General features: G+C 44.9%; 1 protein-coding gene across 1 annotated transcript; it reads left to right on the forward strand.

Annotated features, from left to right (window-relative positions):
* WDR3 (WD repeat domain 3) lies at window positions 1-20,152 on the forward strand. Its single transcript, XM_056483156.1, has 26 exons — window positions 1-306; window positions 1,676-1,885; window positions 2,773-2,891; window positions 3,796-3,874; window positions 4,192-4,287; window positions 4,765-4,878; window positions 5,834-5,935; window positions 6,058-6,155; window positions 7,080-7,175; window positions 7,471-7,701; window positions 8,464-8,557; window positions 8,893-8,994; window positions 9,591-9,676; window positions 10,601-10,736; window positions 11,440-11,496; window positions 12,162-12,262; window positions 12,405-12,516; window positions 12,624-12,758; window positions 13,984-14,034; window positions 14,248-14,313; window positions 15,131-15,223; window positions 15,776-15,823; window positions 17,263-17,306; window positions 17,800-17,928; window positions 18,404-18,497; window positions 19,117-20,152. The coding sequence occupies exons 1-26, from the start codon at window positions 136-138 to the stop codon at window positions 19,270-19,272; spliced, it is 2,820 nt and encodes a 939-aa protein (XP_056339131.1). The 5' UTR covers window positions 1-135; the 3' UTR covers window positions 19,273-20,152.
* Window positions 20,153-22,444: the final 2,292 nt, after the last annotated feature.

Here is a 22,444-nt window from a genome sequence, read left to right on the forward strand (position 1 = left end):
GGGCGGGGCCTCAGGCTGCGCTGGCGGCCGGGCCCGCTGTGACGCACTTCCAGCGCGGCGGGCGCGGAGCGCGGCACGTGTGGGGGCCGCGGCTGCCCCACTCCCTCCTTGGCCCCGCATTCCGCCGGCGCTGCCATGGGCCTAACGCGGCAGTACCTGCGCTACGAGCCCGCCGCGATCTTCGGGCTGGTGGCCAGCGCCAGGGCCGGCGTGGCCTTCGTGGCGTTGCGCGGTGAGCGGGGCCGCTACGTGGCCGTGCCGGCTTGCGAGCACGTGTTCGTGTGGGACACCAGGAAAGGAGAGAAGGTGGGATCCGGGGTGCGGTGCCGTGCGCGGTCGGTGGCGGGGCAGGGCTGGGGTGCAGCGTGCGGGGCTTTTCGGCCGCCTGAAGCGAAGCGATTTGTGGTACTGGGAAGCGCTTGGAGGGAAGCGACACCTCCACAGCCTCCTGTCCTCTTTGGCAGGGTAGGCACAGCGTGAGGTTAGGTTATGGAGTGAGTCTGCAGTTCTGGCCCATCGTGTTGGTGTCTTCCAGTTCTCCAAGCTGGCCACTGGACTGAAAGGATTCTGCATCGTGTTGCTTTTTGAGCAGTCCAAAATATACTGCAGTGCTGGATGGTTACAAGAAAGTCTTGCTTCTTACAAGGAAGTAGTTGGTTATTTCTCTTAAGGGATTTATAAGAGTTACATTTGTTGAAATCCAACAGATAGCACCAGCACACACAGAACAGAAGAGACTGTGGATGATTTGGATAATGGATGTCTGGAATGCAGCAATTCTCACCTTTGTTTTCTCTTGGTAGCAACTTGTTGTCATTAGATGTTAAGAGGTAGGGAGTGGTGGTCCTGCTCTGCTCTTACTGTGAGAGTAATTTATTTTTTCTCGACTTGGTCTTTAAATGGCTGAATCTTACTGTGAATCCCTTGAGATTTGCCTCAGGACCTCAGTTGTGGAAGAGCAATTGCTGTTACAGTAACTGGAAAGCTGCTCCCGGTTTAGCTGGCTGTGTGAATGTTCTTGGACAAATTAGGGATGTCATGGAGTTTGTTTTGGCTGCGGAACTGGGCATTCCATGTAACAATTGTATCCCATAGGGAGGTTGTGAGCTGTAACTTTAAGGACTTTGCCACACACTGTCTCTTGTGAGATTCAGAAATTACTGTAAGTACTACTGTCTACTACAAACTGAAATCTGGTTTTGTTTCACAGCCTCTGGAGTGCTGACTGCTGGTATGTTGTGTTGGAGGTGTTTTTATAATTTTCAAGTTCTTGTGCAGTCTGTGGAAAAGCCACTCTGTCCTGTAGCCAAGAGAAGCCCGGCAAGAGAGGATGGAGTCAGGAAGAAACTTTCTAACTTTACTCTCAAACAATAGTTCTGGCACTTAATATGTGGGGGCAGAAATTTCAGATTCTGAATTCCAGGGCTTGTTCTGCACCAGTTTCCTGTTTGATTATGAGGAATTGCTTCCCTTCTAGCTGCTGTTTGCCTTGGAAGATGGGATTAATGATACTGTATTTGGTGCAGGAAGCTGAAAAGTGAACTTGTAAAGTGGCAGAAGTGCTCAGTTGCAAGTTCAGGAGAAGTGTAGGCTATATTCTCTCTGCTGTGTAAGTATGTGACTCTGACGTGTAGTTTATCAGCATTATACATGTTTTGTCTCCTAAAAATTGCAGGTTCTTATCCTTAAGGGTCTCAAGCAGCAAGTCAGTTCCCTCTGCCCTTCTCCAGATGGGTTGCACCTGGCTGTTGGGTATGAAGATGGAGCAATCCGTGTCTTCAACCTCCTAAGTGGAGAATTGACCATCACATTCAATGGGCACAGGGCTGCAGTTACAGCCCTGCAGCATGACCACCTTGGTGGCAGGCTGGTGTCTGGCTCAAAGGTGAGGCTTTGACATCTGGAGCATGACCCTTTCATAGAGATGCACCATAGGGAAGGCTGGCCTGCACTGAAATATTCAGTATTTTAAGTGTGGCTTCTGCGTGTAGCAAGAGGATGGCAGTGAGAAGAACTGGGGAGCCCAGGGCTGGGGGAGCAGCAAGGGCTGCAGGCAGGAGTAGGGCACTGGTAGAGCTGTTAAAATGAAGAATCTTGTGACATGAGTGTTATAGACTGAGAATGAAAACTGAATCAAGTCAGTCTTAATCAATCAGAGTTTATTCAGCAAGTGACAGTAAGCATAACAGCGCTGGGTGGCCAGGAGTCTCTGCTCCACAAACGGCGTGCAATTTTCCTCTCCCCCTAAGGTCTTTTTATACAGTTCTAATTCAGCTGAAGTGTCCTTCCTTGGAGTACTCTGCATCTGTGAGGCCCATTGCTGGGGGGGTCGTAATCTTGTCTTCTGGTGGGGAGAGGCACAGAGTGCTTTTCTTGTTTATTCCTCCTAGCCTAGGGGAAAATCCTTAAAAACTGGTTAAACGGCCCAGCATAGTTTCAGCATAAGTTATGCATACCATGCTCCGTGATTTGAAACTATGTGGTCAAAGTCTATACCCATTTCACCTCTACCTGAAATTCATTATTCCTTACTAGGAGTTTTAATGAGCAAAGTGCTTATACTGTATCACATGAGGAATAGCAAAAGTGTCTCGGGCTGGGATAATGGTACATTTATCAGTCTGACTGCACCTTTGGGGAAGCAATGTCACTTGCAATAATCATCCTTGCCAATCAGAGTGAAAATGTGCTCTCAGGTAATCTTTTCAGTCTTGTGGCAGAAGTTTTGCAGAGACCAGGGCCAGTCCCATGGAGACAATCTCTCTGTTCCAGGATACAGAAGTCATCGTGTGGGATGTCATCAATGAGAGTGGCCTGTACCGGCTGAGGGGACACAAGGATGTCATCACTCAAGTCCTTTTCTTGAAGGAGAAGAACTTGTTGGTCACTTGGTGAGCTAGATTAAGTGTAATTGTTAATCAGGAAAGCAGGCTTGGTTGTACTTGCAATTTAGACATCCTGTGTGCTACAGCCATTTGTATTTTCCTTCTTGTCCTATGATACCTCAGATGCATCAGCATCCTTGAATATGATTTTGTCACATCTACATATTTTTTAAGTCTGGTGCGTGAATCCAAGTCTTAGAGTAACTGGAAAGGCCATTCTGAAGAAAATTATTTGGAAAAGTGTTTAACTTGTTGGTAAATCCATCAACTTAAAAGGATTGTAATGAAGAGTTGTGGTAACATGTTCGTTATGTACGAAACAGTTTTGGGGGTGTTTTTTTTGTTTATCTTGAAGAATTAAGCAGACTTACCTTCTGTATGTATCAGTCACACAGCAGTGTGACAGAAAAATTGCTTTCTTGTAAGCTGTAAATACACAAATTAATTAAAAGATGGCAGAGGCTTTTTTTAGTTGACTTTTAGTTATTCAACTAAATGAGCTGTAAGTTGACTTTAATAATAAATGGTTGACAGGAGATTCTTTTGCTGAAATATCAGTCACTAATGTTTCACTTTTTAATATGCCATTTACTAGCTAAATAGAAAAGTGCATGGAATCAGTTCAGTTTAAAATTAAAACAACTTTTGTTTTGTTTTGTTTTTTTTTTCAGATAGAAAAGATTATACCCTTTTCTTAATGCAATTTGAAATATTTGCAGGTCAGCTTCAGTGACTTGACAGATATCTTTTTGCAGCATTGCTGTGCCTTTTATGTTTGGCTTGCAAAATTCAGTGTTAGAGTAGCTGCTCTGTGATATATTCTGACGTGTTTTAGGTTTTTTGTATTTCTACCACTTAGAAAAATGGTGAGTTCTGGAGTCTTTCCTCATGTCTGACTTCTTTGTTCCAGTGCCAAAGACACACTGGTGAAATGGTGGGATCTGGACACCCAACACTGCTTCAAAACTCTGGTTGGACACCGAGCTGAGGTAAAAAGGAGATGTGTGGGAGCTGTTGGGCTGGTGGAACTTGGGATGTCATGGCTCATTCTGGGCTTTCCTTGCTTTGAGGAGCTGTAAGCTGGCACCATCATGCATTTTACTTTAGGCTTTAGAAGTGAGCAAATGAGAAACTTCCAAACATTTAAAGAGCTGTCATCCAATGCAGTGGGTGACAATTCCCATGCATGTGTCCCCAGCTAAATCCATTCTCTATTTGGTTGCTGTTTGAATAAGTCAATTAAAGATGCTGTGCTTTTTTTATGATAGTTAAAGGAGTCAGTTCCTCACATTGTGCCTCTGGACAGGTCTGGGGGATGGCTTTGCTGTCCAAAGAGACACGTCTGATCACTGGGAGCACTGACAGTGAGCTGAGGGTTTGGGATCTCACATACATCCAGGAGGTAAGACATTCCTTCTGTAACCCCTCAGCCCCCCTGCCCAGCTGCTTATCTTTGAACTGAGATGGAACTGGAACATGTTCAAATCTGGTGGATGTTCTGGGAAACAGCCAAAGCAATGTTTTTGCTATATAAGGAGTTCAGAAGCTGCTCATGGCACAGGCTTTGCTGTTTCCTGTGTTTTGAGCTTTCAAGTGATGATGCAAGCACTTCCAGAACATGATTTCCACAGTGTCAGATATTCCTGCCTTCTGACTTACAACTGAGGAAGACAGTCTTGCTTGTGGATGATAATCATGGGAGCACATGGAGTGCTTGGTGCCTACAGGAATGCTGTAGAACACTCCAGTGTATGCTAACCTGCTAACCAGTTGTATCTCCAGGGAAATGAAGTGTGAGCCAGAAACCACAATACTATAGCTCTTGAGGTTTAAGGTACTCCTTTTGTTGTTTTGTTTTTTTTTTTTTTCCTGTGAGCAGGTAAAAGATCCTGATGAACCAGAATCCAAGAAAAGCAAAGGGTCTCCTTCACCTGGAGCAGAAGAAAACACTGAAGAGGATGAGACCTTGGAGCTGGATGAACATCCTGAGGAAGTAAGATCAGTTTTCTGTGCTGTCTCTGAGCTGGTGTATCTAACCTCATTTGCATGGTTTATATCCTGAGTATCATATTTAGCCTGTTTGGGAAAATGTGATAATTCATGTCTTGCTCCATAACAACTTCCTCAGCAGCAGTTGCTGCCTCGGCTACCTGCAAAACATCAGCATAAATATGTGTGCCAAAACACCCACAGATTTATTCTCCCTTGACAGTTTTTCTTTGCTTTCTCTTTGAGGAGCACTAGCAAGTGTATAAATTTAAACAGTGCTAATAGAGTTCTTTCATCAAACAACACAGAAATAAAATAGTTCCTAGCTGATTGGCAACTGCAGAGTTCAGTACTGGTGCTCAGCTTTGCAGAAACGGGGAGGTCAGAGTTGCACTGTAATAAAATATGGTGCGAGATTGGATTGCAGAAAGCCATTCCCACTTGTGCTGCTGCTGGAGACTACTGAAATCTGTCTTTCTGGTAGAACTTTCAGGGGTACTGCTCAGATCTCAAGCTGCTTGTAGTTGTGGTAGATACCTAATTTTGTTAATTAATTTTCCAGTTTTGTCTCCAGAAGATTTCTTACCCTTTAGTGCCCTGTTTAAGAGTCTTTGTTCTCACCCTCTCTTCCTCTTTTGGCTGAGCTCTGCTGCCTCTGTAGTGTAAAAAAATCGTCTGTCTCTTAAATGGCTATGGTTTGCCAATAAGGTTAAGTTATTCTTCCACTGAGACTGCCAATGATTATTTTCAGCTGAAATGCAACAAAACACCAGGTGATAAGCTTGTAGCTCACACAGATGCTTGTTGTGTCCCTTTATCATCCTTATTAGCTGTTCTTCTAGGACCCTGTACGTTCATTTCCCTCTCTCCTTGATTTCCCTTGTCAGCAGGTTCTTTGAGTTTGCTTTGAGAAAGTCATTTGGCCTTTCAGAAACAGCTTTGTTCCTCTTTCCCTGTAGCGCATTGTTAAGTGCAGCAAAGTTGGATCCATCATGCGGGAAGGGAGGGATCGAGTGGTGACTCTTGGCACAGACCGGATGGGCAAGTTTTTGGCCTGCCATGTGAGTAACGGGGGCTCTTCTACTGAGCTGTAGAGGAGGCTGGTAGAGACCTTGGGTACTTTCTGTACCAAGGGCCAGCCAAGGGCTTTGCATACCTTTGAATTTGTTTGCTCTGACTCTAGGGAACAGATGCTGTTCTGGAAGTGTTCTCTGTCCTTTCTGGAGAGGAAATCCAAAAGAAATTGGAAAAGAAAATGAAGAAAGCAAGGAAAAAAGCCAAGTAAGTAATTTTTTTGATGCTGTGTCCAGAATGCTCTAGAAAAGCTCTTCATTTAGAAAAGCTCTTCAGTAGCATTACACTACTAGTGGTTGAACTCCAAACTTCTGGCCATTCTCTTTGTGCTAGTGGTTGTATTTTGGGGTTGATCTTTCTGTGCATACATGCTTGTCTGAGCAGCACTGCTTCCAGAGACTAAGGAAATATCTTTCTGAGTCTTCCCTCTAAAAAAGAAAAGCTAAAGTATGCAAAGAAATAGATGAAGAATGTTTTTTTCAGAGCTGCTCAGCTCTACCTGACATTGGTATTTATACTGCTTGGTGTATCAAAGTAAGTTCTTGGTAGGCAGTGCAGGAATGAGCGTTTCATCTGAGAAGTCACAGAGCCTGATACTTCATCTCCTGTTTTACAGCAGGCAGAGATACAGGTGGGAGTTTTCTTAATGGTTACTCTGTGTTAAGTGTCTGTGTATTTTAGCACTAAACAGGTGCCTCAGAACAGCCCTTACGGAGGGGTCTAGCTCCAGGGTAGAAACTAAAGCACAGGGCAGGTAAATCTGGAAATGCATTTTAGCAATGGCTGAGAGCTTTCGGTGAGTGATAGGAGATGAGCAGAAGCTGGTCTTTCTCTCAAACACAGTTTCTATTGTGTGTTTTGTATCCATCTTTGTAATGTGCCTTGTGTTTTGGCTCCAGAGGAGGTTGCCTTTTTTAGGACAGCTTGTGTCCTTAGTAGTCTGCACACTGGCATGAACTTCACTGTCCACCCCTCACTGTCCCTATTCTTAAACGTAGTTACCCCTGCTGGATAAGAGGGAAGTTGTTTTCAGCAGGCTGAGTGATTTCCTTATGTTTTCTCTGTCACCATGTTTATTTGTGTTGGCTGTGCTGGGTTATTTGACTCTCCTCCCTTATCTGACATTTCCAGACAGAACTCTGAAGAGGAGCCTGAGAGGAGTGTGGAGCTGAGCCTGCAGGAGGAGATCCAGCGGGTCACTAATGTCAAAGCTTCTTCTAAAATAAAGTGAGTGGAATGCCTGTGGTAGAGTCTGATGAGTGGTTGTGCAGCTACCTGGGGAGACCTCTGCATGGCTCAATGCAGGCAGAGGTGGAAGAAGTTTCCCCCTCAACGTATGTTTAGCTTGGAGCTGATAAAAGGCCTGCCATGATCTCCAGTCCATTCTGTGGCTCAGTGTGCACTTGCTTGTTGCATATGCTCTGTCTATATTCTTCTGTCTCAGTTGTTCTTGATAATTCATCCCTCTAACACTTTATCTTATTGCCCCTGTGTACAGCTCTTATTTTATCTAATCAAACAGGTCATTTGACTTGATTCTCTCTCCAAAAGGAGAGCTGAAGATGGTACTGCTGCTCCAGAACAATGTCATTGAATTGTACAACCTGGACCTATCAGCACAAATGCCCCAGGTTGTCCGTGTGTCCAGGATAACCATTGGAGGCCACCGCAGTGATGTTAGGACGTTGGCTTTCAGCTCTGACAACATTGCCATTCTCTCAGCAGCTGCAGAGTCTGTGAAGATTTGGAACAGGTACACAGTCCGGTTACGTCAGTCTCCCTGAATTGAGGGATGGTGTGTTAAGAAAAGCAGTGATAAGAAAGAGGGGGCAATGAAAAGAGATAAAACAGTGAATGAAGTAAAGGAAGTAAATAGAAAAATGTTTTTCTTTTTTCCTTATTAGGGAAACTGAGAAACTACAGAACTAAAATTTCAACAGAAGGTCTAAGCACAAGGGTCATACATAGCAGTTGGGTGTAGACTGTATTTTGCTATGGGTTTTTTTCTGTATTTTTTCATTTTTAGTAAGAAGTATTAACTGTTACTCTAAATAAGCTATTTCCTGTTCTTTAGGGAGCATGGGTGTTTCTTGACGTCTTATCTGAAGGATTAGATGGAATAGGCTATTGTGTTGGTCTAGAGTGTTGTGTGTTGATGTAGAGTGCTTCTCTGATGTAGAGTGGTGTCTCAGTATTTTTTCAGTGGTGCTGATTTCAAGCTCAGTTTTGTCTGAAGTACTCTGTCCCTTCCTGAAATGCTGTTTAAAGTTAGGAGCTTTGTTCTTGTTAACAACAGCAGTAGGTCATGATGGTGGACAACATAGTGGCATGTTTTTTATGGAAAATGTTGTCAGCAGTACTGTTGGATAGTGTTTGGGTCAATAGGATGGTGATGGCTTGTCTTCTGACCCCAGTTGAAAGATGGCTGTGGGCCACACTGGACTGGAGCATGTCTCACTGAGCACACCAGATTCTGTGTGTGAAAAGAGGTTTTGGGCACTGTCTTTGTCCACAGGTCGACCTTGCAGTGCATCCGGACAATGGAGTGTGAGTACGCACTCTGCTCGCTGTTCATCCCTGGAGATCGGCAGGTCATCATTGGCACCAAGGTAAGGAGTGGCCCTCTGACTCCAGACTGCCCAGGTCTGGGAATGTGTTAGGAAAATGTCATTAGGGCAGCCTCACAGAAAATGTGTTGCCTCTCCTGATCTGGAGCACTGCTGTGTTCCTAGAGTTGTTACAGAACTCTTGTGGCTTGAGGTGGAAAGCAGAGGAGAGCTTTGGGAAGGCCTTGGTGGAGATCAGGAGTTTGGCCATCTCTGTCTAACAGCCACCTAATGAAGCTGGCTGCTGGGAACATGGGAGCTCTTCTGTTGTTGTCAGGAGTTCTATCATGAGTTGTGAGCAGAGGCTGATTCTTCCTTTGTGATGTCTTTCTTCCCAGACAGGGAAGCTGCAGCTGTATGACCTGGCTTCTGGCAGTCTGATAGAGACACTTGATGCTCATGATGGGGCTGTGTGGTCCATTGCTCTTTCACCAGACCAGGTAACTCAGCACCCTTATAAGTATCATCTGCACATCTTCTAATGTAATTCCTTCCTATGGTACTGTGTTTGCACCACTGATGGGAGCATGGGAACCCCCTCATCCTGGGAGGTGGAGGATGCAGCTGGTAGTGTCTAAGAACTTTCTAATGGAATCAAAACCACAGCAAGAAATAATCTGCCTGATATTCATCCACCCTAAAGATTAAAACATGGGATAGATTTTACCCTCATTCTTAATGTAAAATGTTAAACTTCTGTTCCTTTAGAAGTGTCTGCTTTTAGGGTGATGGTAAGTTGTGTGTGATCCAGTAACAGTGAGTATCTCAAGCTGCCCACAAAACAAAACCATATTGTTACTTGCAGCTGAGATGACTTTGTTTTGTACCTCCAAAATAAGCTAGAGCTTTTGAAATTGTTGGTACTCAGCCGATGTATGCACTAACCAGAGCAAGTGCTCCTGATGATGTCCACTCAATGATCAATGCTGTAGAAATATGGGACATTTCAAAAACCTGTGTTGGCAATTCCTTGCTGTAGACTTTTTTTGGGTGATAGGAACTAGTTTCACAGCAACTTTCTTGCTTTCCCCTACAGCATGGCTTTGTAACAGGAGGTGCTGATAAATGTGTCAAGTTCTGGGAGTTTGAGCTTGTGAAGGATGAGAGCAGTGTTCAGAAAAGGTGAGAAGATATACCTTGTGCAGGTTCATTGATGGGTGCTTTGAACTGCAAGTCCACACGTGACATCTGTGTGGAACACATGGAGAAGAGTCTGGGGTCAGTGCAGTTTGTGGGGACCTGAGCTTAGCTGGAGAAAGGCACTTGCCTCATTCTGATCCCATTTTTTCTGGGTGAGTTTAGTGTCTAATCAGGCTGGGCCTGCAGATCGTTACAGTAAGTGTAGCAGTGAAGTTCATCGGCCATCAGAGACTGCTTATTCCAGTCCTGTGTCCCGGTTTGAAAGACAGGTGTCTACAAGGGAATGCAGGGCCCTCCCTTGAAATGGAGCAAGTAAATCCTCTCCCTCTGAATTAGTATAATTTTGAAATTAAGGGCTCTCAGGCAAAGATATGGGGATAGGAATAACAGTTCTTTACTAGTATGTATAACAAGGCAAACAAGACAACAAAAACAACAATGGAATTAACAACAAACAGAACAGGAAACCAGTTCCAGTCCTCTCAGCCGCAGGCCTGTTCCCCTTTGGTGCAGTTACCATCACAGCTGGCAGTGAGCTCTGGCAGATTCCTGGTGGACAGGGAAGATGCGACCTACTCTGCTTTTTCCTGCTTCTAAGCTCATGGTGTGGGGGAGTCTCTCCCTGCCCCCTGCAGAGAAACTAAAAAAAAAAAACAAACCCAAAAACATTGAAGTTCCTCCTTCTCCCCACCTCCCTCAAGAACCAAGCCATCAATGCTTCTTAGCATGTCAGTGGGAAAAAAATTCTACAGGCAAAGAGGAAAGAAAAACCAACCCCCAACATCCTGTCATAGCTGGATGTTAAAATTCACTTGCTTTCCCAGGGTGCAGTTTGGGACTTGTATCTATATCTCTTCCTACCTTGTTTGCTTGGGATAACACTTGTTTTTTTCCTCTTGTTGCCAGGCTTTCCATGAAACATGTGCGCATTTTACAGATGGATGAAGACGTGCTCTGTGTGCGCTACAGCCCCAACCAGAAGCTGCTGGCTGTCTCCTTACTGGATTGCACTGTGAAGGTTTTCTACGTTGACACACTCAAGGTGCGTGACCAAATGGGCTGTGAGGCTGTGCAGGAAGGGATGTAACTGTAACCTGCAAGGTCAGGAATAGAAAGAAAAAGTGTCTTATATGGAACATGCATCCTGTCCTTCAGGGGCCGGTTTGCTGGCAAGCCTGACAGAACCATGGTTGTTCCAGATTGGGAACTGGAAGATCCATTTTTCATTTAAAAAGTGTTCTGAGCCTGCAGGTGACAAAGTTCATTCTAGGCCCTGCAAGACATGGTGGTAATGCAGATCTGTCAGGCGCTGTAAGGGTGCAGATGAATGTGTCTCACGTGGCCTTAAATAGGGCATGGCAGAGGCAAAGCCTGCAGGAGGAGAACCTTGTGAGCAGTGTGTGGTGAATTTGTGAGCTGTGTATTAGCAGGTGAATGTTAGGGAGTGACACAAGACAGACTGGTGCTGACAGTTACATGAAGAGAAGCAGAAATGACCTCCGTTGACACTGGTGATTGGCACCAGAGTTAGCTAGAGAGCAAACAGAACTAGTTCAGCTTGCTTGGCTAATTCCACTTTCTTCTCAGTTCTACCCTCATGACTGTGCTGCTAACAGTGTTCAGGGCAAGAAGGAAAGTGGGGCAGTGCTAGAAAAACAGCTCCTGAGGCAGAGCAGAAGTAGCCTAGAGCTTGAGATTTGCATACCTCTCTACTCAGCATGTCTAACTGAGTCACCTTTCTTCAGTTTTTCCTTTCTCTGTATGGACACAAGCTGCCAGTGCTGTGTATGGACATCTGCTATGTAAGTATCACTAAGGCTGTGTAATGTGGGACTGTGGTAATATGGATGAGTGTGAGGCATCAAGGCCTCTAGAATAATGCTTTCTTGTTACCTCCTTGCTCCTGACTTAGAGTTTCTGGGTGGGACACAGCAAGCCCCTTCTTGTTCTGCAGTCCTTTCCTCACTGGAAGGGGTATCAGAGTTGAGTCATGACTGAACTGACCCTGGGGCATTTTGTGAGTGACTGGAAATCAAAATGCTGTAATGGTCTGTTACACTCATTGTAACAGGTACAGCCTGCTTTCTGCTAAAGTTATTGTGTGAGAGGAGCCTGAATTGTTAGTGGGACCAGAGAGCAGGTGCTGAGAGGGAGCAGCCTCTGTGCCTGTTCATTCTTGGGCTGCATCTTGCTCTGAAGTATCTTTGAAATGAGGCTCACTGAAAGCCAAGAAGAATGTCAGAATATAACCATATACCTGAAGAGGGTCAGAGGACGGCCAGAGTGCTGTCACTGGGCTGTGCCAGTACTAGAGCATGGGCCACTGGGGAGGAGGTGGAGGGATCAGGAGGCCGCATTTCAGGAGCCAGGTGTCTGCCTACTCAGCAGTGCTGAGTCATTGGGGCTGCAGCAGTTCCTCATGGGGCTGCCAGCCAGTTCCCCACACCCTCTCTTTGTTCCTCTCTAGGATGGGACTCTGATTGCAACTGGCTCTGCTGACAGGAATGTGAAGATTTGGGGCTTGGATTTTGGGGACTGTCACCGTTCTCTCTTTGCCCATGATGACAGGTTAGTCAAGTCCTACAGCATCTTTGGACTGTGAACTTGTCTCCAAGGAGTTGTGATCCAGCAATAATCCTATCTAGCATAGAGCAGGGGGAGTTCTGCAGTGTTCCACAAGTGGGTAAATATGAGCCTTTTTCTCTTCCAGTGTGATGTACCTGCAGTTTGTGCCCAAATCCCATCTCTTCTTTACAGCTGGAAAGGACAGGAAGATTAAGCAGTGGGATGCAGATAAGTTTGAACATATCCAGACTCTGGAGGTAGGAAGTTTTGGAGTCTGTTGAAAGGGAGCATTATCCCTGCATGAGCAGGATTTTCCTCAGGGGTGGGTGATGTTAATGTCATAACTCTTCTATCATCTATGCAGGGGCATCACCAGGAGGTGTGGTGTTTGGCACTCAGTCCCAATGGAGACTATGTGGTGTCAGCATCCCATGACAAGTCCCTGCGCCTCTGGGAAAGGACAAGGGAGCCGCTGATTTTGGAGGAGGAGAGGGAAATGGTGAGAGTTGCATCCTTCCTACCAAAACCAATTTCCAGACCTTTTTTTTTTTTTCTCTCTTTAGTGGCTGTCACTTGTAAGCAGAAGTGTGTTTGGGAGGCAGTTCAGCAGAGGGCTGATGTGGAGGGATGGAGAGCACTGCTTCTGTTACATGCAGTTTGTCTCTTTTCCAGCCATGAGAGGTTCATTCTGTCTCAGTAGCAGGCCCCAGAGCTCAGGGATGCTGGAAGAAGCCCCTTCTATACCATTTGAGCATGTATTGTAAGGAATCGTAGACTCAGAAGGACTTCAATAGGAAAGAAAGTCTGGAGGACTCTAGTTCAACCCCTTGCTCACTGCAGGATGATCTTATAGCTATATCAGACGCTTTGAGACTTGCCTTGATACATTGACATCTCCAAGGAAAGATATTTTCCAGACTGTCTGAGCGCCTGTTCCAGTACTGAGCTACCGCTGGGGTTGGCCTATGTGGTTTTGTTCATGTATCTAATCAGAGGTTCCCTTGGAACAATTTGTAACTCTTCATCTTTTTGCCGGATCCCTCAGAGAAGCCTGCTTCTGTCACCTGCTTCTGTAAGGCAGGTCTCAAGCCATGGGGGGGGGCAAGGAGGCAGAAATTCAAGGAGTGGATGAGAAACCCGCAGTAGCTGTTTGGGGTTTTTTTATCCCAGCCTGTTTTCAAGAGCTGACCTACACACTGTACCTTGATGCCCTGTGTTTGGAGAGACAGAGAGAGCTCTTTTCCAGATAAGTTTGTTTTAGGACAAGTTTGAGTAGCATGAATACATGAGTAGTGAACTATGCATAATGTAACTGGTGCCCTTTCATGTGAGAGATGGCGGACCAGAGACGCTTTCCTTTTGAAGCTCAGGACAACCCTGGGACTTTTCTAGCTTTGTTACCTCTGTGTTATGTGTCTGGTGAAAGTTGTGGTGCTGAGCTGTGGTGTCAGTCTCAGCTTAGAGGGATCCTGAAGGGCTGTTCCTACACTCAGAGCAGATTTCTTTCCCTGTGGGAGATTCTAGAGTTCATTGTGGGGTTAGGACCAGGGACAAATGGTTGCTGCTGGCGTTTTGCCGCTGGCATTGTTGGTCTCTGCTGATTGGTTGTGGTTTTACAGTGGGCTGCATAAAGCCCTCCAGGCTGTCTTGCTCAAACAGTCTGGAAGGGACTTGCATCCTTCCTTGCTCACTGCTATTAATATGTTGTTTCTCATCCTCTGTAGCAACAAGAAGCTGAATATGAAGAGAGTGTGGCAAAGGAAGAGCAGCCTGTGGTGAGTTGTACCATCTGAATGTGTGTCAGTCTTGACTGTACAAACTGAAAAAACTGCTTCTGTAAGAGGCATAGAAGAGGTATCAAAAAGAAAGGTCCTTTTCTTGCTTTGAGGTGGCGTGGGGGAGAAGGGAGTGCTGAAGTTGTGGCTGCTCCATGGTTCAGTTGGCTGTGGTACTGTGGAATGATTGAACTGCAACTCTGTATTTTGTAGGTGGCTGGAGAGAGGCAAGGAGAGACAGGGCTGGCAGGAAAGAAGACTATTGAAACCATCAAAGCGGTAAGATGTTGTGGCTCTGCTCTGCCAAGTGTGGCTTTGTGCCTTACCAGTTTCTCAAGGGGGTTGTCACGAGGTCATAGCATAGCTTGAAGAGTAACCTGTGCTGTCACTTAAGTGCAGACTGCTCTTAATGCAGAGGCATTCTGTCCTGCTCAGAAGTCAACAGGGAGGGTTTTGACTCTGGAGAGTCAGACACCAGGAATTCTTTCTTCCTGAGAAGAATGAGGTGTGAGGTTCCTGTAGCTGCAGCTGCCTTTCACATGTGGGACAGACAGACTTGCTCTTGCCATGTGGGCTTTGCATCCCAAAGGAGCACAAGGCGGCTGGGATGTTCTCAAAGCATTAGGCCTCTCTGTGAAGGGCTGTGCAGTCCAGTGGGCATCTGTGGAAGGTGGAAATCTATTGTGGTGCTTGATGTGGGAGATGTACTAGGAAGGTGTGGGGGTGGGTAATTTCATGGCTGCAGTTTTCAGCAGTTTGGTGATTTTCAGAGGAAATCCTTACAGTCTGAATAGTCAAAATGGCCTAACCCTGGTTCGTGCCTCAAAGGGACACTGCTTGCAGGGGATGGTGGTCAAAACAATGACTGAAACTGCACCAGAGAGCACCCAGGGCAGCCGGGGAATGTGGATGATGTGTAACATCTTCAGGACATGACTTGTGTGTTCAGGGTAATGGTGCAGTCTGGAGTAGAGGTTATCAAGGGAAATGTCATGTGGTGCTCTGTGTCAGCACCTCTGCTTCCAATTCTGTTTGTCCAGGTGAGCTTTTTCCTGGCTTGTCAGATGTACTGATGTGTTGTTCTTGTGCTGCACAGGCTGAGAGAATCATGGAAGCTATCGAGCTGTATAGAGAAGAAACAGCAAAACAGAAGGAGCACAATGCCATATGCAAAGCTGCAGGAAAAGAGGTAAAAGACTGAGGAAAAATCCCAAGGTGTGGTGGGCGTATCCTTCCAGTTCAGGTGGAAAGGCTTACCATGCAGATAAAGTCAGGACAGCTGAAAGCAGCAGACATTTACTCAAATCTTTTGGAGAACTAAATGCCACTATGCTCTGGAACATAATTAGGGGTGTGCTCTTTCCATTGATCTTTATGCTTAAAGTCATAGCAGGAAGTAAGTTTTGTCCCTAGAAGAGTGTGCTGCTGCAGGTTCATCCTAAAGCCTCATCTTTGCCTTCATCTCAGCACTCCCTGCTAAATGAGGGGCTGTCACAAAAGTGGAAAAAGTGACAAGAAATGGAAGAAAATTCATCCATGTTTGAGTTAGTCATATATGTCTGAGAATGAGATTGTCTGGTGGCTGCAAAGGAAGTCTTCAGCAACATTCTGGGGAGGGTGGAAGTGTGGGAATTGCAGGAAGACAGTAAAAGCTCCCTTCTACTATGAGTAAAAGTCTGCTCTGAATATGCATTTATACACACACACATCTGCCTCATTCTAGCCCATTCTGTGTTTGCAGGTTCCCTTCCCTGTCAATCCCATTCTCCGTGCCTATGGAAATATTACAGTAAGTGGAATGCCCAGGCCAGCGGCTGTAGTTTATTCTCAGCTGGAGAGGGGCTGGTTGATTTGCTGGCTGAGTCAACATGCTTGGTTGTTGTGGGGAAGGACTGCTCAGTTCTACTTTCTTTTGCTTGTACAAAGTGAACATAATTTGGGATTTTCATGGTGATGGAGGTTTTTTTTGTTTTTCTGTGTGTGGTTTTTTGGTTTTTTTGGTTTGTTTTTGTTTTGTTTTTTTTTTTTTTTAACCAACTCTGATGGTAGCTATGACCTTATGATGTTCCTTATCATGAGCCAGGGGTTTACAGTCTTCTCCAAGATATAGGAAAGCTAGTTCAAACCTTTCCCAGGTTTATTTATGTGGTGTTACTACACCAGTTACTGATTCTGTTCCTATTTCTGCAGAATCTATATTGAGAAAATTCTGAATGGTGGTTCAATGGTTCAATGCCCATGTATTGCAGGCTAGAGCTGGTGCCCTTATTAATTTATGTCATACTACTGCACATCAGTTTTCATTAAATTCTGCACATTTTTGACATACTGCAAAATACACAGACAAGGATGCATGGATTTCGTTGATAAATAAAAATCCACTACTCTTGAGAAGATTAGTTTTCCTGGTTTATTCCAATGTGCACTCCCAGACTGTGTTTTTTAAGTACCCTTAGGAAGATCCTTGTTTTTTCACTCTCCCCTTCTCATGCAATTATACAGTGGTTTGGGTTGGATGGGACCTTAAAGATTATCTGGTTCCAGCTCCTCTGCCCTGGGCAGGGACACCTCCCACTAGACCAGGTTGCTCAAAGCTGAATGTCAGTGCCGTATAAAACAGCCTTTGTCTTCCTTCTCATTACCTGTAACCACCTTGCAAGAGCTCTTCCGTTCCTTCCTCCATGATTATAAGTCTATTTAATTATAAGTTAGACTTACAAGATTCTATCTTAGAAGATTTTATAAGATAGACTGAACAGAAGTGAATGAAGTCCTATGACTTAGAGGCACTTTTTCTTTCCCAGTTCCCAGCTCTATTCTGCATTTGCCAAACACTTTCAGCAGATAAAAATGAGCAGTAGGAATTAAGTCCGTGAATGAGTTTTGTTAAGGTTTTATGTATATAATTTGTTTTACATATAAAGCTTTTTACCTAGTTTGTACAAGATTCACTGACATGAATTGAGATGACTTAACTGGTTAAATATAAATTAATTTTTTCACAATGTACTTCATTGGTGTAGAGTACCCTGATAAGGCTAAGGGAGAACTTTCTCAGAGTGGCAGCTGATTGACGCCAAAGTGGTTTCCTCTTCGTTATATTCAGCTTGATATATCTGTCTCACAAGATGTGATGGTGTGTTTTTAACTGTGTGAAATGGACCTTAGGGCATGTTGGTCCTGGAATGCTTTTTGTTAAGCAGGGCTGGTGTCTTTCCTCTGTTGCAGCCTTCTGCATATGTGCTGGAAGTTTTCAAGAAGGTCAAGTCGAGGTGAGTGCAAAGAACTTTATTGCTGAAAAGATTTGTGTTGGGTTTCTAGGCCCAGGACTGCCTGGGGTCCTTGGGTGGTCTCCTATGCAAGGCAGGGGTAATGCTAGAAAGTCTGGAGTCACTGTTCCCAGCAGCCTCTTCTAGAACATGCATGGAACTGGGAAATGAAAAGTGTTCCTTGGGGAACATTCCATGGGGAGTGTGGACTGAAGCTTCTGGGTGTGGGTTGGCTGCTTGGAAAGGCACCTGTCTGTGGAGAGCATTTTGGGGATGCTGGGCGGGAAAGGCTGTATGCCTGCTCCCTGTGCTACAATATGCCTGGGCTGTGCAGGTGCAGGACATCTGGTGCAGATGTGGGCAGTCATGGACCAGCTGTGAGAGTTGCTTAGCACAGCTGAGTACCAGAACCCGCCTGTGCGGATGTGTTTCCTGCTTACCTGTAGCAGTGCAGTGGCTGAGACTAATGCTTGTGTCCCTTTGCTTTTTCCCTTAGTGAGCTGGAAGAGTCTCTCCTGGTGCTGCCCTTCTCCTATGTCCCTGATCTGCTCAGACTCTTCAACGAATATATTCAGCAGGGCTCAGATGTTGAGCTTCTGTGCCGAGCTCTCCTCTTCCTGCTCAAGTGAGTCCTTTATCTACCCAGACAGTCTGGGCTATCTTCTGAGTCTCTGGGCCTGATATTCCTGGGAAGCGTCCTTGAGAATAAGCATGTGGTCTCTGCAGGAGATAAGGAATCTCTGCAGCCCACAGTGAATGGTGTGTGGAACTTGGATGCAGAGTGCTGACCTGCCCCACAAGGTTGCTGGTCCTGGTGGCCCAAGTCTCACTGGAATGAAAAGATTCCACATCAAGCCTGATGAGGCACTGGTAGTGGCACAGTGCTGTAGAGCCTGTGTCCTCAGAAAGACCTTCCCCTTGAACCACTTCTAAACTCAACAGCTTTTCCAGATAAATTTGTACGTGCCTGTTCATGTCCAGTGCTGGTCTGGGGAAGACTAATTAAAAAACTAATTAAAAGAATATAGAGAGGCTCTGGAGAGGGACTTTGTGATGTTTCTAAGAACAATGCTGCAATACGCTGCCTGCTTTGTTCCCAGGATACATTTTGGACAGATCACAAGCAATCAAATGCTGGTGACAGTGATAGAAAATCTGAAGAAAACCACCATCTCCAGAGTCAGTGAGGCCCGGGTGAGTGTTGTACCCTCCCCTTTTCTAGGATCTAGAATAGTGGGATGAGACAATGTTTGTGAGCATGAGTTGTCTGTGCTGTCCAGTGGGTAAGTTGGTTGAGGGTCTGCATTCATTTAAACCATCCTCTTTTGAAAATAGGCTGCGTTTTCCTTATTTTCTTCCTCATGTGAGGATACCCAGAGGTGAGCTTATACTTGTGCTTCCTGCCTCATTTGCACTTGGTTTTCTGATACATGTGTTTGGATCTTGGCTGGCTAGTTTCTAAATATGTAGGAGATAAAGTAACTCCCTGCTTCTCTGGAGCTTTTCCATGGGCTGCTACCTCAATGTAGACTGTGCATTTTCCCAGAGGACGCTTCAGGTGCCTTCCAGCAACTTGTCTTTCAGAAAATACAGTGGATTATAGCTGCTCTTAAGAGAGGACTCTGGGGAAGTGAGTGCAGGACTGACTGTTCTCCTGGTCAGATGAAGTTTACATTTAAATTAGCATCATTTTCTTAAATCTGTGAATTGTCTTGTTTTCATCATCTTTTAGTAGAGGGTGGTCAGTGCAGGACTCTGCTCCCTAACTAGCTTGGGATGTGCCTCACAGTGTGGTGCTGGTCTGTCTCTGCAGGATGTGTTGGGATTCAACATGGCAGGACTTCAGTTCCTGAAGAGGGAGATTGAGGCCAAGGACGAGGTGACATTTTTTGCTGATGCTACTGAACGTTTTGAGGAGAAGAAGAGAAAAAGAAAGAAGAAAGAGAAGATGGTTCTTGCAATGCTCTAGCATTTGCTTCCCAAGACCCAGAGTACCTGCATGACTCATGTAGCCTCAGTGCTGACCATGGAAGTGTTCTTGTGGCTGAACATCTGTGATGATGTCCAGTGGCTGGGACAAAGTCTGTCACCTCCCATATGGTATAACCCAGCATGTAAACCCAACTCAGAATGGTTGTCTCTGAGGTGGACTCTGTTGTCTGCTGCAGATGGATGCATTTGGACTCTTTTTGAGGTGGCTGTCAAAGGCATGTGCTCTTCCTCTAGTGGAATGCCTGTTAGAAATGGAGTTGATTTATCCTGAGATCAGCTTGTTCTGGCAGCATTGATTCTATGGAATCCAGCACACGGACTGTTGGTGAGACCATGCCCTGCCCACAGAAGGCAGCTGGCAAGATTTTTCACTGACATCTGCTGGTGGCTTGTGGCCTGTGGAAAAAGCTCTGTACTTTCTGCTGAAATGTGAGGACTTTGTCTACAGCCACCCACTCTTTAGTGAAACAGGGAGAAACATGGCTGCACTCTATTAAAGGCATATTTATATTTGCTTTATAAGACAATTTTGTTCATAGTGTTTTTTCCTAGTATTTTTTTTGTAAATCCTCAGTTGCCTTGGCCTGTCAGTTTTCAAAGGATTTTTTACAGAAAATAAAATCAGTGGGAGCAGATGAAAGGGCTGCCGTCCCAGATTGTGTTTTTATGGATAGCTGGCATACCAAGCATGAGAAACCTGGATTGTTTGCCATGTATTTGCTTCAGGTTTCAGAAATTGTACTGATTTGTTGCAATGTTGTACTTTTGCTGTATCAGATAAAATGATTTATTTTCATGGTGGGGGCAGTGGGGCAGAATGAAGTGAACAAGTCTCTGCTGCTGTTATTATTAATTTATACCATGTGGTGTGTTTTTTACCACTAGTCACATGTTTGGGGGATGGGATGGGGGCTGCTTCCAGATACTTTGCTGACTGTTGGGCTCACATGTCTTGACTTAGATACTCAAAACTGAACTTCTAACTTGAGTTTCAAATGGATTTTTAGTTGCATCCCAGTTGTGATTGACTGCTGTCTGACTTAGGTTGTCTATTAGTACCAGTTATGCAAAAGGCCAACAGTTCAGTTGGTAATTTTCTAGGCAGCACCTCAGGTGTAACAACCATACCTCTGTTGTTTTAACTAACTTTGTCTTGGGATGATTGTTCACTTGCCTCTTCAGAGTCTGGGTAATTCACAGGAGCGCCTTGTGCTCCATGTTCAGGTGAGCCTCAGACTCTTTATAGAAATGGCAACCTTCATACAGCACTTCCAGTTGTTTCTGAGTGCCCCTATAATTTTGTATTTGTCCAGATATGGATGGAACTTGTGATCAAACAGCTGCACTCAAACATTTCTCTATCCTGACTTATGCTCTTCTATTTAATTTTATTCTGTTCTTTTCCTTTACTACTCCCAAAATAGACCCTCATAAGAGGGATTACTAGGAGGAGGAGGAGACACTGTAGGATGATACGCTTTGTGGGTAAAGTCAGTTGACATCTATCATCCACATTATCTGCTGCTGAAATAGGCCAGCCCACTGGAAAAACAAGTGGTTCAGATGGAGAGCTGGCTTGTGACACCACAGTGCACCCTCAGTTGAATTGACTGAGGAGAAAGATGTCAAAACCAGGTTCCAAAAGGGGAAGGCTGACTGTTCCTCTGTTTACCTTAATGACATGGAGGTAGATGTTATAGATGCTGTGTAATGAACTGCTGTTTGATCATCTGCTGGGAGGCCTGGAAGGAAAAAAACCAAACATGGCCACAGGCACGTGAACTCAGGGCTGATGGGAAGGATGTAAATGGTTATATAGAAGAGTAGCTTGGGATGCAGTCATCTTACAATGATGACAGGTATCGTCTGATCTAAGTTGGAAGAGGTGGAATTCCTTCACTTTTGTGTCTGTCTGCTGTCACTGGTATTAGGGAGGAATCCTTGGAGAAAAGGTATTTTAGGTGTTGGAAAGTTGTTCTCTCTCCCTGGCTGCTGACATGGCTGCCCTCTTGAAGTTTCCTTGTGGTTCTCAGATTTGTATCATTTGTGATGGATCTGTACTAATGCAGGACTCAGGTGGCTGCTGACAGAGTCCAGCAGATGCTTTAAATGGAAGAGGTCTGTCCTGTGCCAAGAGTCCTCTAATAGGAATATTAATATCCTTGGGAGATCAATTTGCTTGTTCTTGGGTGAAATAACCTGAGCATGGAAAGCACTTTTGAGTACAGGGCAGGCTTAAATCTGTATTGTTAAAATACGTATCTTCATCTAACAGTGTGGATGAGAGGGTTCAGAACTGGCATTCATATTTCACACTGGTGAAAGCTGCTGTTAATGCTGTTAATTGTGGGATTCTCAGTCACTGTGAAGTGTTGAGAGAACAAGTCATCTGCATGTATCAAGGAAAATTCCCCATCTTTCTTTCAGCATGTCACATGTTGGAAAAAGGATGAAGCATGGGAAAGGACCTTGTAAGTAATGAATTCATAAACAGGAGCAGAGCTGCACTTGGACACACTAATATGGTGGCTCAGAAAGAGCCTGTGATCTTTCTTTTAGTTATTGCTGTGTAGGTGGGAACAAGGAGGGGGAAGAGACCACCTCTAAGTGGCTCTGTCTTCCACTATGAAGAGAAATGAGCTGATGAACATTTGAAGATGCTCATGTGTGACTGTGAGCAAGAGGGTATAAGAATCCCTCTCTTGTTAAGTGTAAGTTTTTGTACTTGCAACCTCTCTGGTATTTGCAACTTATTAAAGGTAGGTGAGCACACAGAAAGTTAAGCCTGTGATTGTGAAAGCAAACAGAAACTTTGGAATTAAAAGACTAGAGCAGGTCAACAGCTCCTGAAGAATCACAGTTGACTGCGTTGAAACCTGGTGCATTCCCAGTACTTGGAAAAGATTTCAGGTTCCTCAGCACAGGTTATTAGAAATGTAATGCCTTTTAAAAACAAACTTAGTGGGAACTGTGCAGCATTGCTCTGTAGTAGGATTGAAATACGCAAATCTTTCCACTTTTTGCACTTCAGACAGCCACATCAGGAGATTGTGCAACTTTTGGACCACCTTTCCTATTAAGGCAAAATAAGGAAAAGGCAAAATATTTATTCTCATTTAATCTGATTAAATAAATGAAGAAATTACATT

The sequence above is a fragment of the Oenanthe melanoleuca genome, chromosome 1 (genome assembly GCF_029582105.1).
Source record: "Oenanthe melanoleuca isolate GR-GAL-2019-014 chromosome 1, OMel1.0, whole genome shotgun sequence".
NCBI lineage: Eukaryota > Metazoa > Chordata > Aves > Passeriformes > Muscicapidae > Oenanthe > Oenanthe melanoleuca.

What these genes read in the sequence shown, in the direction of transcription:
- WDR3 (XM_056483156.1), top strand. Translation starts at nt 136, where the DNA reads ATGGGCCTAACGCGGCAGTACCTGCGCTACGAGCCCGCCGCGATCTTC. An exon ending in GGCTGGTGTCTGGCTCAAAG is followed by an intron (nt 1,886 to 2,772) that starts GTGAGGCTTTGA and finishes TCTCTGTTCCAG; the next exon opens with GATACAGAAGTCATCGTGTG. An exon ending in TTGCTCTTTCACCAGACCAG is followed by an intron (nt 8,995 to 9,590) that starts GTAACTCAGCAC and finishes TTTCCCCTACAG; the next exon opens with CATGGCTTTGTAACAGGAGG.